At 39.0% G+C, this 15,301-nt stretch overlaps 1 protein-coding gene across 3 annotated transcripts in view; it reads left to right on the top strand.

Annotated features, from left to right (window-relative positions):
* The window catches only part of KDM3A (lysine demethylase 3A), an 86,089-nt gene that overhangs the window by 21,900 nt on the left and 48,888 nt on the right, over positions 1-15,301 (top strand). For all 3 annotated transcript variants that reach the window (XM_056813189.1, XM_056813192.1, XM_056813187.1), the window contains exons 3-5: positions 9,701-9,811; positions 11,955-12,057; positions 14,436-14,560. In XM_056813189.1, the coding sequence (XP_056669167.1) occupies positions 9,701-9,811; positions 11,955-12,057; positions 14,436-14,560 (339 nt within the window). The remainder of the gene's footprint in view (positions 1-9,700; positions 9,812-11,954; positions 12,058-14,435; positions 14,561-15,301) is intronic.

Genomic DNA, 15,301 nt, shown 5'->3' with positions numbered 1-15,301 from the left:
CTAGACATGAGGGGTTGAGGATAAGGCCAAAGCATTTGTCAGGAGGAGTAGGAAGGAATTGCAAGGATAGAGATTACAAAGGCAGAATCAATAAGTGCTAGTAAAGGACTAGGGGAAGGAAGAGGGGTAGAAGAGATCTAAGGGAATGGAATATTAGTAGCATTGACTGTTTTTTATGGGTCTTCATTTCCTCAACTGCAAAGTGAGGACTAAATAATCTAAAGCTTCCTCTCCTAAATCTTACAAATTTGATAAAATAGGAAAATCAATTTAAAAAAGGAAAGTAAAAGGGGGAGACAGATGGTAGTTCTGTTTTGAGCATATTTTTAGAGAGTAGAATGTGCAAGGAGGAATGTTCTAGTTGGGTCTTCTTAGAAGCTTAATGATTGTATTGGAAAGAATATAGAGACTCTGGATGAATTAGACTGGGAACTCCATGAAGACAGGGGTTGTGCATTATTTGAACTTTGAGTCTCCTCTAGGGCCTGAATAAAAAAACACTAGAAGATTAGATCAGTAGTCAATATAACTTGGTTGATGGGACAGTCAAGATTGTGTAAGGAGGGCATCCCCAAATTAGGGCCCACGGGCCACATGTGGCCCCCCTGAAGCCATGTATCTGGTCCCCACAGTATTTCCGGAAGGGGCATTTCATTGGTGGTCAGTGAGACGAGCACTGTATGTGGTGGAGCTGGAAAGCATGGTGACCCTCACATACAGTACTACTTCTGGTGACATAATCCTTTGCCTGGTGCCTTAGTAGGAGGTGCTGCACAAAGGATTATGTGGCTGCACAATGGAAGACATCAGCTTGGTGAGCAGTAATCTGGGAGGGGATTCCACACTGCTGCCCAGTTAGGTTTAGGGTTAGGGTTAGGTTTTTATAGTCTGGCCCTCCAATGGTCTGAGGGACATTAAACTGATCCCCTGTGTAAAAAGTTTGGGGACCCCTGGTGTAAGGAATTGTGGGAGGAGAAATAAGGCAATGGGGCCAGAGAAGGCAACCAGTTCTGTCTTTAAGACTGAATAATTTGGAAGGAATGAAATGAGATGAAAGGCAGTTTCATTAGAATAGGCAAGCTCTGCCTGCTGTAAGACAGAAAAAGGAGAGTGAGAGAGATCAGAGATGCTAGAGGACATGCATTGGGGGACAGGTTATATAAGGATCATGGGGGGGGGGCCCTCCTAACTCCTTTCCATTCCCCTTTTTGTTATTGAAACTACAGCCTGCTTTCCAATACAAATCAGCACAGAAGCTTTAACTTGTTTTGTTGTTCTCACTTGGGCCACTGTGACCCTCCTTAGGCCTTTTGCTCCTGCTCTTGGCGACTCACTATATTTATACTACCCTTGGTGCTGAGACACTTATCAGCTTTAGACTCATTGCAGCTCAGAACCCCCCCCCCCCCCTTCCCAAAGCAAGGCTTGAAGGCAGGAACCTCCATCCTCCCTACCCTCCTGTTGTCTCAGGTAGTTGTCAGGTTGTGTTTTGCCTATTTAAAATGTGGTACCTAAGTCCCTGTTGGTACCCACATTCTAAAGTTATGTCTCCAAGGTAACTATCAGCTGGTTGGTTGTTAGCCCCTGAACGAAATAAGTATAGCAACTGAATCTGAGGTAAGAGCAAATAATCTCTTTCTCTGCTTCCCTCCCTGCCTTTTCCCTCTCTTCCTCCCTTAAAACCCTTAGAACATTCCTCTTTTCTTCCCTAATCCTCTTATTTTAGTCATGTGGAAATTGAGCTGTAGAGAGGCTAAATGAGTGCTCCAGGTTCATATGATAGAGGAAGGAAGCAGCAGAGAGAGCCCTCTGACTCTATAATTCTATATTCTTTTTATGGGGGAGCTGGGTAAGTAAGGACAACACTGAATTGAGTCCCCAGGTTCCTAAGAGCAGTGGGCTACATTGAGGGAAGGAGCTAAAGGGGATAGACCAGGGTGAGAGAAAAAGGTAACAGGTAAGGGAAGTTCACAAAAGGGAGCATCAAATGAGAGACCACTTACTAGTGTGATGACAGTCTTCCTGCTTGCTTGGTGGATGCAGAGAATAGCAGTAGAATGAGCCCAAAGATTGAGTGGATGGCCAAGTGAGGTGTCAGAGGCTATATCTACATGCTTGCTGGTTTCATATCAGGAGATAGGGGTGGAGAGGGAAAATGGAGCCAGCTTTTAGTCACTCAGAAAGATGGCAGAAGCAGATTTAGGATGCCAGAGAGAGCACTTCCATTAGAGAGCTCAAAAGCATTGAAAAAAAAAGTCATGCAAGTTGAAAATTGGAAGAAGTTCATAGATTTGCTTTTAAAAGTACTGATATGCCACAGCTGTATGGAAATGTGAATACAAAGTGACCATTTGCTCATAGGTACTTGAATCTGATGAGGTTTATTATATGAAGTAAAAGAACCTTGTATCGTGCATTATTTTTGCCTTTAAAACATTTTCCCTTATTTTCTGTGTTCATGGTCACATTAAGATATCATTAGGGGGCAGCTGGGTGGCTCAGTGGATTGAGAGCCAGGCCCAGAGATAGGAGGTCCTGGGTTCAAATCTGCCTTCAGACACTTCCTAGCTGTGTGATCCTGGGCAAGTCACTTGACCCCCATTACCTAGCCCATACCCCACTCTTCTGCTTTAGAACCTGATTCTAAGATGGAAGTTAAGAGTTTTAGCCCTCCCCCAGTGTATCATGAGTAATTATTTATGGTTTTTAAAGCCATCATTATGTTTCAGTCCTTACAGCAGCCCTCCTAAATATTGTAAAAATTAAATTTAATAGTTGGAACGTGGTCACCGAAATTATTATATCTCAAATCAGAAGTTTATTTACCAGAATTGAGGGGAAGCAAAGGAGAGCCAGTAGTGAGTAACTATGTGGCCTTCTCCAAGATGGAAGTAGTCCAGGAGTCTAAGTTGAAGTCACAATCCATGCTGCAGTCTCCAATGAAGTTCCCTTGAAGACTATCTCCAGGAGACACTCTGCCCCAGCCAAAGTATTTCATGACTTTTATAGTGGTTTCCTGTCCCTGTCCCTTTTCACAAGGGCCAATCACAGTTTCCAAATTGTCCAACACTGCCCAGGGTCAGTGTCTATGGTATTGACTTCTGACCTCTTAACTCTCCTGCTAGGATTCACAGGTTTCTGAGTTATCATCCACTTTAGCAAGTGGGTTGCAGACCTCCCCTCACTTAAAGTTAAGTAGGGGTGTCTTCCTTTTGGAGGTAAAAACTCCAGTAGTAAGAGTTTGTGGACTTCCCTTACTTTAGGGTTAAATATGGGTGTGTTTGCTTTTGTTGATTCAATTCAAAAGTAGACAAAGGAGAGTTAATCCTGGCTTCATAGTCTAGTGAGGTACTAAGTAAGGGGTACTTAAGTTATTGTTAACCAAAGTTTTAACTAGGCAAAGAGAATAAGGGATTCCCTTTTCACTAGTGTAAACTTAGAATAGACAAAGAGAACCCAAGAATTTCCTTTCACAATAGTGCTATCTTCATCCTCAAATGGAAATTGAAAAATTCATTCAGATACACTGAGTTAAATCCAAGTAAAGTCCAAGTTGTTCATGTGACCACAAAATGGTGGACTAGTCTTCTGATTGTTCTTTTTCACTATTTTATTACTGCACATGTGTAGAGGCATCTTAAGTCACTTTTACCTAATAACTTTATGTTCTTCCCACCCTACATTGTTGAATTATTTTTATTTTAACATCTATAGACTATAAATTATTGTCATTCTTGGTCACAGAGAGACTACCACTAACTAGACTATATATTAACTTCTTTATGTTATGGGAACATAGGAGAAGGATAAGGAAGAAAAGAAAAAAATTTTTGAAAATTGATTGAGAACCAGAAGGAATGCTTTAGTCTTCCATATACATACATACAAACATATTCCTGTATGTGTGCGCATCTGTGTGCGCAAGAGATCCCTTGCTCTCAGTGAGCTCACTAGCTTACATCTTTGCAGTATCTCTTGAATACATTTCCTTCTCAGACATTTGCCACTACTGTGGAGCTGACTGGCCCTCATCACACCTCCTGCTTGGACTATTACAGTAGTAACTGATGGATCTGTATGCCATACATCTCTCTTCATTCCAATCCATCTTTCCTTTAATTAGTAGAGTGATCCCCGTGTGGTTCAAAGCCCCCTGTAACCCAGCTACCTCTTACCTTTACTTCACTCCCTGACTCCTACCCTTTGTTTTAAGGACATGGCTTCCTGGCTTTTCCTGCTCTCTGCATTTTCTCTGGTTGTCCTCCATGCCTGGAACACTTTCCTCATTTTGGCTTCCTGGCTTTTTTTCCAAGTCCCAGCTAAAGTCTGTCTTCTATAGGAAGCCTTTCCTAATCCTTCTCAATTCCCCTTTTAATTATTTCCAATTTTTTTCTGTATGGAGCTAATTTGTTCATATTTGTTGTCTCTCATTAGGTTATGAGCTCTTTGAGGGCATTGACTTTTTTGACCTCTTTTTGTATCCCCCTAGGGCTCACAGCAGAGTAGATAGGTAGACTGACCTGGACTCTTTTCTCTAGATTCTTGGTGAGGTCACTGACTCCCATACATTTAATTTATCATACCTATGGAGATATCACTCCCATTACTGTTCAGCTAGCCCACGTCTCCTTTTAACTCCATTTCTGCATGTGGGCTCCCTGCCTTTGGAACATTTTAAACTGGACATAGTGTAGGCATCTCAAACTCAATGTGTAGAAAAGGAAAATTCATTATCTTTCTTTTCTGAACTTTCCTTTTATGGCTGAGGGGACCACCATCCTTCTAGTCACTTAGGTCTTTCCACTGGGTGTCATCTCCTCTTCCTGAGTGCTATTCACCCAGATCTTTTGTTGCTCCTTACTCCACATCTCTCTTCTATGACCATATGGCCCTTCCTGACAACTTGTAGCCACCAGTCAGATAATAACCTGAAACTGATTTAAAACAAACTTCTTTCCATTTGGGATTTATCCTCATCCTGGGAGTCCCAATGTTAAGTAGGATCAGCAATGGGGCTTGCTTAGTGTCTTCAGGTTGGCTATTTAAAAGCATTAAATAACAGAAGAGGTAAAGAGATTCCAACTTTTAACTCTGAAAGTGGTCTATAATTTTCCTGTTCTATCTCATAACCAGGGAAAAGAAACTACATTTCTATCCTGCATTAAGTTTGTCATTCTCTTTAAGTGCAATTTTTAGGTAGATCTTTTAAAGAATTTGTAACTACACTAAAAACCAGTTCCACAGAGTGGCACCAAAAGACTTCAGACTCAGAGACTAGCAAACTGAAATTGCTTTGGAATTATTTTGCTGACCAAAAAGTGGAACTCATTGTTTTTGCTGAGACTTGATCAGTTAAGAAATCTAATCTCAATCTTTAATTATCTAGCATATTACTTTAATATTGAATAACAAACTTATTTCATTTTAAGTTCTGAGTTGTGGAAATTATTGTAAATTTCTAGGAGTTTTCTCCTCCTCCTCCTCCTCCTCCTCCTCCTCCTCCTTTTCTTCTTCTTTTTTTAATAAATAAAATCATTACCTTCTGTCTTGGATTCAATATTGTATATTGGTCCCAAGGCAGAAGAGCTGTAAGGGCTAGGCAATGGGGGTAAAGTGACTTGTCCAGGGTCACACAGCTGGAAAGTGTCTGAGGTCAGATTTGAGCCTAGGACCTCCTGTCTCTTGGCCTGGCTCCCAATCCACTGAGCTACCCAGCTGCCCCCCAGGAGTTTTATTCTTAACTTTTTTCTGTACTATTTTTTTAACTTCTGAATTTTACTGAATTTCTCTTGAACAGATTTCATAATTAGTAACACTTCTTAAGATTCAAACTAGAACTTTAAAAGCAGTCTCAGGTCATTTTAAAGTTACTCTTTTGTGAAATGTCTTACACAGATCTATCAATTCACCTGAAAAATCTCATAAAAATACTCATAAGAACATTTAAATCCTAATTTAGAAAATTTTTAGTAAAGAATAACTATTTTAATCTCTAGGTTTTTTTTTTTAAATTAAATTTGTCTTTCATCTCTTCATCTTCCAACCTGTCCAGTGTTGGAAATAGAAAGAGAAAAGAGACTTGTCTTTTCTGAAGACTTTAGAAAGTTTTACCTTTTCAGGCTTTTTCCTTAAATTGACTAGATTAAAGGAAAAAGCATGCACCCCCCCCCCCAAATGTTTGGAAGCACCTGCCTGAATGAATTAGCACAAAGCACAGATAAAACAGGCACTTATACAAACAGACCTTTTTAAGGAACAGTGGGCATGCCCCATGATTTCTTTGTTTTGGGTGGGATGGTTTGTTCAATGGCTAGTCTTTATTTTTCTCTAATGTCTAAAGAAAAGTAGATGTTACAGCCTTGCTTTTTCACCAAATGCCACTATAAAGATGATATTATTGATGTTACAACATTTTCTTCATTTTTTACCCTCTTTATGAATTTTGCTTTCTCTTTGAAATTTCTCCTCAAATTTAGTACAATCAGTTTTAAGACTCACACAAACAGATGTATGTTATCAAAAATTTCCCCCCCTATTTTCCACTAAAGAAGTGAAAACTTATGTCCCTTCTAGGTGGAAGAGCTGGTTAAAGCTCCATTTCTCCAGACTCTTTGCTAAACTATGTCCATGGGTGAAAAAAACAGGGGACTGACAAAAACTGGAATTTCAAGATACATTTTACCTTTAAAAAAAAAAGCCTTCCTATAGTACTCTAAGATATTTCCCTTGCAAAGAAAGAAACAAGGGAATTAATTAAAATCTGCCTTAAAAGGTCTTCCCTTACTACCTTTAAGGCATTTCCCTTATAAAGGAAAACAGGAACTAGCTAAAATTCTCCTATTTCCCTTGCAAAGAAGGGAAAAGGGGAATTAACTCCTCAGCAAAGGTGGGGTGAGGGTGTTTACCTTTGTTCCCAGAAAATTTAGCTTAAGGCCTGAGAGGGAATCTAACCTTCGGGACAATTCTCAAAAAAAAGTTCTCAGAGGAAGTCCCAAGGACTGGAGGCCCTTGTTCTGGTCCCATTTTGGTTGCCAATTAGCACAATAAAAATATTCAGTGAAGAGAAATTTAGGTACAAAAGTTCAGAGTATAATCTATTCTTTGGCAAGGCTAGCAGTTGCCAGTAACAGGTCAATCAATAGCCCTTCAGTGATCAGAGACCTCTTAGAGCAGACAGAATAGTTATAAAGTTATATAGTTGGTTATATAAGGTTCAGTGATATCAAACCGGGATTGTGATTAGTATATCGCAGAAGGTTGGAGTAAAGGTGTATGGTGGGCTTACATTTGGCATAATCATGCTGATTTGCAAAAGGGAGATTTCCAAAGTCCATGGTAAGGGGAAAACATAGGCAACATCCTCTGGAAAATTGTAACCCCACACACCAGAGTTGTCCAATGTTAGGCTTGTAACTTGGTAGAACAGTTTATGACTATGTTGACTCAGTGAGTCTAGGCTGTATCCTTAAGAAATGAGGAAATTATTAAGAAGTCAAACCATCTTATATAGTCCCTAATGTTAAGAATACTAATTCTTCAGTACTAATCCTCAATCAATAATTAATAAATAATGCAGCAATTTCATATTTCATTCCCTCTTGATTTGTTGCCTAGGTAGTCAGCCTCCTGGCTGATCTCTCTTCCTTGAACCTTCATATACTCTAGTCTAGTGTTGACAAATCTTTTAGAAATCATGTGCCCAAACTGCACCCTGAAGCTGTCTGTCCTCCCCCCCCCCCACCCCCCATTATCCCAGAGAGGGGAGGGAGGAAGTGCTGCATTGAGTGGCTGGGTGGAGGGGTGGGGCATGCAAAAATGCCCTTGAGGGCTGTGGAGAGGGGAAAGGGAGCAGCTCCTTGCAGCCCTCCCCCCCAATTGGTTTGCCAATAGGGCTCTAGTACATGTCCCAATGTCCCATGCCAAAGTGATTTCTTAAAGTGCAAGTTGGATGGATTAACCACCCCTATAGAACAAACTTGAATGTTTTGTTTTTGCCTTAAAGGTGAAATAAATACAAACTTTTTATATTATAGGTTTTCATCTATTGCCCACCCCTGCCTGTCCTATCATTTTACACTTTTGTTCCAACCACATTGGTCTATTGGCTATTCTGTACACATACCACTTTACCCTTCTCCATGCCCCTCCGCCAGCTCTTTCCTATGCCGTATCTCTTTATCTTGGAATCCTTGGTTTCTCCAAGAGGCTACTAGTGCTACCTTCTTCATGAAGTCTATCCAGTTACCCCAGCTCACCTTTCCAACTACCCTGAATTTATTCCTTATATACCACTATTAGGTCCACGTCCTCATTGTAATAGAAGTGTCTTGGGGGCAGGGACTTAAAAATATCAAGCTTGTTAGGTGTGGCTCAGTGAATAGAGAGCCAGGCCTAGAGATGGGAGATCCTGGGTTCAATTTTGACCTCAGATACTTCCTAGCTCTATGAACTTGGGTGAGTCACTTGACCTCAATTGCCCCTAGTCCTTAGCACTCTTTTCTTCCTTGTAACTGACTTTTTTTTTTTAAACCCTTACCTTCCATCTTGGAGTCAATACTGTGGATTGGCTCCAAGGCAGAAGAGTGGTAAGGGCTAGGCAATGGGGGTCAAGTGACTTGCCCAGGGTCACACAGCTAGGAAGTGTCTGAGGCTAGATTTGAACCTAGGACCTCCCATCTCTAGGCCTAGCTCTCAATCCCCTGAGCTACCCAGTTGCCCCCTTGTAACTGACTCTTAGTATGAATTCCAAGATGGAATGTAAGGGTTTTTTAAAAAAAGAATACATCAACATAATTATCCAGAGGCCACTTGGCAAGGTAAAGTTGGGAAATAATGAGTTCTGATTCAGGTTCTTCTTCCAAGTAGTTGTGATAAGAGGCTTCTGTAAGGCTAGGATTTTTTATAAAGTGGCTTAAAGTTTGCAGAGTGCTTTTTATCATAAGACCGAATAATAACTGAAGGTTTATTAAAGAAATCATTTTTCATACATTGGATTTAACCTCCCAGCCACCTTGAGGTACAATGGTCTAGGTAGAAAGCAACAGAAAAGCTGGTCTTAAGGAACAGAAAACTTTGGGGGCATCGGTGGTGTCAAACTTGAACAGAAATAGATCACAAATTAACATTCAGTTGTGTTGTGCTTTTCTTTTATTAAGCATTTCCCAGGTATATTCTAGTTTGGTTAAAGCAGGCAAGTTTAACTCTTTAAGAAGGTTGGGTTGCAGAAAAGGTGCCAACCTACACTGGTGTAGAGAATTTCCTCATTTTAGAGAATTACAATCACTGGTTCATCCTGTAGATCTTATTTCACAGAAGAGGAAATCAAGGATTAGGTTAAGTGGCTCATCCTTGGTCACAAATTGAGTAAGTAGGAAGTGGAATCTGCCCCCCTGCACCTTCCATATACACTGTTTCCCAAAAGTCTGGCCTCTTCCTTGAAGATCATATTTTCCCTTTTAACAGATTTATTCTGGTTTGCAATACATGTACACATATGGTCATTAATTGTTTTCTGTATTTAGTTTTAAAGCCATTTTATTACTTTTGCAATGAGTAAAATTACAGTAAATAAAGCTCTGTTCTGACTTTCTGATAGTGAAGAATTGCCGGTTCTAAATTTTAGAGTTCTGCTGATGTCATTTATATTGATGCCCAAATTAGTAAATGTGTAAATTTGGCTTTGTTTTTGTGTGATTTTTAGCTATACAAATCCTTATTGGACAAGACTGGTTTAGGATCAATTACTTCTATTCGTTTTCTTGGAGAAGACCGAAGAGTATTCATTTCGAAAGACCTTTTGAAGCCTATACAGGTAAAACTCAAAATGGAACATTTGAAAAGTTGATATTCCCGATGGGTTCTACCAATGTTTTATCATAATTAACTGTTCTTAAGCCTTAAGGCTTGACAAGTTGAAACTTTGCTTATGTGCTCCTCCCCTCAGCTGCTGCTATTATTTTGGGAGAGAACAGATGGGAGTTATGGAAGTTAGTTTTCCCAGCTAGTAAAGATCATAGGCTCATTTACATATATATAATCCTACAAACCTTTCTTTCTCTTAAAAAAAATGTAGTATAAGCATTATCTTTCCTTTTCCCATATATTCCATATGTTTCAGGCTGCCATTTGCATAATTTCCCCCCCACCCCATTAGATAGCCATTGTCACCCCTTACCTTCCATCTTGGAGTCAATACTGTGTATTGGCTCCTAGGCAGAAGAGTGGTAAGGGCTAGGCAATGGGGGTCAAGTGACTTGCCCAGAGTCACACAGCTGGGAAGTGTCTGAGGTCAAATTTGAACTTAGGACACCCCCCCTCAATCCACTGAGCTGCCCAGCTGCCCCATAGCCATTGTCATTTGACTTCACCTATATGCTAATTTTGGGGGGAAATCAGAGAATCACTTTTGCTAGCCCTAGGAAAAAGTTTCTTCATTTACAAAGTAAGTTTTCCTCTTTGTTTACAGCAGTTCAGTCAATCTGAATATCCAAGTACATTAACTATTTACTTTTGAATCATAAGGAACACTAATGTAAACATCAAACATAAGAAACCTTACCCCAAACTCACATGGCAGAAGCAGAAGCACTCATGAAGGAGCAGACAAGCACAGAAAATGCTTGCTTTGGGGCTATGTCTTTTTCCATGATGGTTGAAAATTTCCAATGCTGCCCTGGTCCCTTCTCCCCTCTCCCCTTGCTGCTCAAAACTTTGTTCAAAATAATTTACTAACTTCTACTTGTCTATCCCGTATGATTCAGATATCTGAGATACACAGTCCTCAGTAATATGCCCTCATTTCTAGCCCTTGGTTTTGGATCTTTTGAGTTTATCTTGTTTAGGATCTCCATTTGTGTCTCTCCACCTAAACTCATTTGTTATTTCTAGTCTTAGGATGTGGCAGAGACACTAAATGATAAAGAACTGAGCCAGGGTCCCCAGTAGCCAATGTATGTTAGAGAAAGCCTGGGTCTTTTTTCTTTTTAACCTAGTTCTGGTATATTCTTTCTCATGTTACTTGGGCTTCCAGTCCAATAAGGTTGTTTACCCTCCCTGGTACATACCCCTGCCTTTGGTAATATTGCTTCCTTTACTAGAATTTTTCCTTCTTCCTTCCTCACTCTTCAGACAGCTTTCTCTCATCCTCCTAACTCTGTAACAATCTTTTCTTTGTTCAGAGCTCCCAAAATAATTTTTTATTTGAAACTTAGTAATGACCAATACCAGCATTAAAATAAATGGTCATTCTTGATATTATAAATCTCAAATTATAGTTTGTTTAAAAAATGACCTGTTAGCACCCCTACTTCCTTGTAATTTTAAATGAACCTTTTTCTTTGACTTTTCACATTTTGCTTATTTATCTCTTGTGTTTGGGCTATCCTCCTTCTAGACTAGAGGCCCCACAGATGTAGGGAACTATGTCATATTTTTCACATTAGCATATAACTTCCTCTATACTCTGCTGCTTAATTTTTAAAAAAATTGCTTTTCTAAGTTGAAGAAAAGATTGGTGGACATATTGTGTGCTTTCTCCATAGATATAACCTAGATTGAACTAGAGTTTGAGTACCCTTTTCAGTTATATCCGATTTGATTATCTGTAATTATTATGTTTCCCACAATCTCAGCCATTCCAATTTATTAAAAACTTGACTGTAGGGTATCATACAACTATTTCTCATTTTCTTGGCTTGCAGTAGTCCTAATTCAACTTGTAGTGATGTGGCCACTTAAGGAATTTAATGTCATCTGCTCCCTTTATTAATTTCTTTGGAGGGTTGTTTTTTTTTGTTCATTTATATTCTAATAAACATTGTTTCTGTTGGTCTGTACAACAGTATCCAATGAAAGATGATCTTCATCCTCGTAGATTCATTGCTTATTTTGAAAGGTAGGTTCACACTTTGAAATAGATAACTGTTTACTTCAGGGATCTTTTTTTATTTTATCAGGATGTAAATGGTCTTCGACTTTCTCTCATGGATCATCAGAATATCAGTAAAGAATTTCAGGCGTTGATTGTGAAACATTTAGATGAAAGCCATTTGTTACAAGGTATGTATATATGTAACTTAAATGTTCAGTCCCAGCTAATCTTTTGTGGTTTTGTGGTTGGTTGCTCATCATGATAAGTTATCAAAAATTACATTGTAGACCACATCTTTCATCTTATGCTTTGTTCAGCGTTACTCAGAAAATCCTAACTTTGTTAGACACAAACTTACAATACAAAAGTATTCTGTGGTAAAACCTCAATAATTCATTATTACTAGAAAGGGAATTGGAAGTATCTGAAATTGTCACATTTAAGAAGATGAACACACTGGAACAACCTCCAGGAAGTGATGCAGAGCGAAAGGAGCAGAACCAGGAAAACATTATACACAGAGACTGATACATTGTGGTACAATCAAAGGTGATGGACTTCTCCATTAGTATCAATGCAATTTCCCTGAACAATCTGCAGGGATCTAAAAAATACTACCCACAAGCAGAGGATAAACTGTGGGAGTAAAAACACCGATGAAAAGCAACTGCTTGACTAACAGGAGTGGAGGAGATAAGACTGAGGAGAGACTCTAAATGAACACTATAATGCAAATTCCAACAACAGGGAAATGGGTTCGAGTCAAGAACACATGTGATAACCAGTGGAATCGTGCGTCGGCTATGGGAGAGGGAAAGGTGGGGGGGGGAGGGGAGGAAAAGAAAATGATCTTTGTTTCCAGTGAATAATGTTTGGAAACGACCAAATAAAATAATGTTTAAAAAAAAAAGAAGATGAACACAATAATAGTTAGTCTTGGCTATGGAGCAGCAAAATGACACTTGAAATTTCAGTCTTATGAAATTGATAGAACCGATAAGTAGTTTGATGTGCCCAATCATATCTCTCCCAGAAAAGAACATAGCTACCTTGCTCTAGCAGTTTTGTAATAAAAATAAATTTACTGAATCTAGTAGGGCTATTAAGATCTTTGGGGTTCATTTCCTCCACTGCCCAGGCAGTCTAATTTGCTAATATGACCAATTCCTCAATGTTGCAGATCTATCAAAACAATCAGATTGAAGTAATTAGGGAGCTCTAGGTCTGGAGATGGGAGGTCCTGGGTTTGAATGTGATCTCAGATACTTCCTAAACTGTGGCCCAGGCAAATCACTTTATCCCATTTACCATAGTCCTTATCATTTTCCTGCTTTGGAATGAATACTATTGATTCCAAGACATATAGTATGAGTTTTTTTTTTTTTAAATCAGATCAACTATGTGATGGCAAGTCTAAAATATTAATAGGAACATAGAATTCAATAAAATTCTATGTAATAACAACCACTTTTCACTAAAATATACCCATTCAGGCAGTTTTCAGATGAAGGAATCAAAACTATCAATAATCATGACAGTTCTAAATCCCTCCTGATTAGGGAAATGCAAATCAAAATAGTTCTGAGGTACCACCGAATATCTAGCAGACTGGCCAATATGACAGTAAAGGAAAATAATAAAAGTTTGAGGGGACATGGCAAAATTGGGACACTAATGCATTGCTGGTGGAGTTGTGGATTGATCCTATCATTCTGGAAGGCAATTTGGAATTACGTCCAAATGGCTTTAAAAGATTGCATAGTGTTTGATCCAGCAATACCACTACTAGAATTGTATCCCAAAGAGATAAAAAAAATGGAAAAGGATCTGTTTATACAAAAATATTTATAGTGGCATTTTTTGGTGGTAGCAAAAAAATTGGAAAATGAGAGGCTATTCCTCGATTGGAGAATGACAGAACAAATTGTGGTATATGATAGTGATGGAATACTATTGTGGCATAAGGAATGATGAACTGCTTGAACTCCATGAACTAATGCAGAGTGAAATGAGCAGAACCAGGAGAACATTGTATACAGAAACTGAAACATTGTGGAATGATCAAATGTAATAGGTTTTGCTACTAATAGCAATGCAATGATCCAGGACAATCCTGAGGCACTTATGAGAAAGAATGTTCTCCACACTGAGAGAGAGAGAGAGAATTAGGTATAGAAACACAGAAGGAAAACATGATTTATCACTATATGGGTATTGGATTTGGGGTTTTAGTTTTAAAAGATTACTATAAAAATGAATAATATGGAAGCAGGCTGTCAGTGATAATACATGTATAACCCAGTGGAATTGCTTGTCAGCTCTGGGTGGGGGAAGGAAAGAACATGAATCATGTAATCATGGAAAAATATTTTTTAAATAAACAGATAAAATTGTTTAAAAGAAAGAAAAATACCTATTCGTTCCATAGATCCCAAATGTAGGGGGATTTGTATTATATTTCACTCTATTTTTCCTGCACTTAAGGCCAAGGAGATTATGCTGAGAAACTGGTATTAATGGAATAGACAAACATTAAGGTTTAGTTTTTTCTTTTTCTCTTTTTAAGGTGACAAAAACTTAGTTGGTTCAGAAGTAAAAATTTATAGTTTGGATCCATCTACCCAGTGGTTTTCAGCAACTGTCGTAAATGGCAATCCCACCTCGAAAACACTGGAAGTACGCTGTGAAGAGGTAACATTATAAACTTCTGGAATTTGTAAGGGGGAAGGAATAAACCTTATCCAGGGCCTTATTACCTTGGACTCTAAAAACTATGTAGTGAATGAAATACAGAGCCATTGCAAAGAGTCCGGCTCCTGTCAGTGTTTAGTATTTCTTTTTTCATTTAATAAGAACTTGAGGGCTCAATGTCTGTGTACTGCTAGTGACTTTAGGAATTATCCTTGGCTTCTTACTCTTCAGTCATCACCTAGTCATTTGCCAAATCCTGTTATTTCTACCTTCTCAACACTCCTGAATTACCCCCCGTTTAGTCTTTTTTTTACCTTTCTCTTGGACTTTATTCTTCTTTATTGACTTTCTGCCTCTGCTCTCTCTCTTTTGTTAAGTTAACAAACTGGTTTCCCCAAAGCATAGGTCTGAACACAGTATTCCTACCCAGAGGGGAGAGTCCGGAGGCTTCCCTTGACATCCGAAGAGGTCCATGGACAAAAAATAGAAAGTGTTCCAACCATAGATATAAAGCCCTTCCAAGAATGACTTTCTGCATTTCTAGCCTACTTGACTCTTTTTCCTGTATTCTGGTGCACTCGGGGTAGCCTCTTTGTTCTGACTTTGACCTGCCTATAATGCTTTGTTTCTGTTCACCTTCTCTCCATTTCCCTGGTTTCCTTCAAGACACCCAAACACCACCTTCACAGAAACCCTGTTTTGGCCTACTAGTAGCCTCCTTCCTAAAATAACCTTGTGTAC

This window comes from Monodelphis domestica, chromosome 1 (assembly GCF_027887165.1).
Source record: "Monodelphis domestica isolate mMonDom1 chromosome 1, mMonDom1.pri, whole genome shotgun sequence".
Lineage (NCBI taxonomy): Eukaryota > Metazoa > Chordata > Mammalia > Didelphimorphia > Didelphidae > Monodelphis > Monodelphis domestica.
The sequence above is the reverse complement of the archived record's forward strand: the minus strand, read 5'-3'. Positions and strand labels throughout refer to the sequence as shown.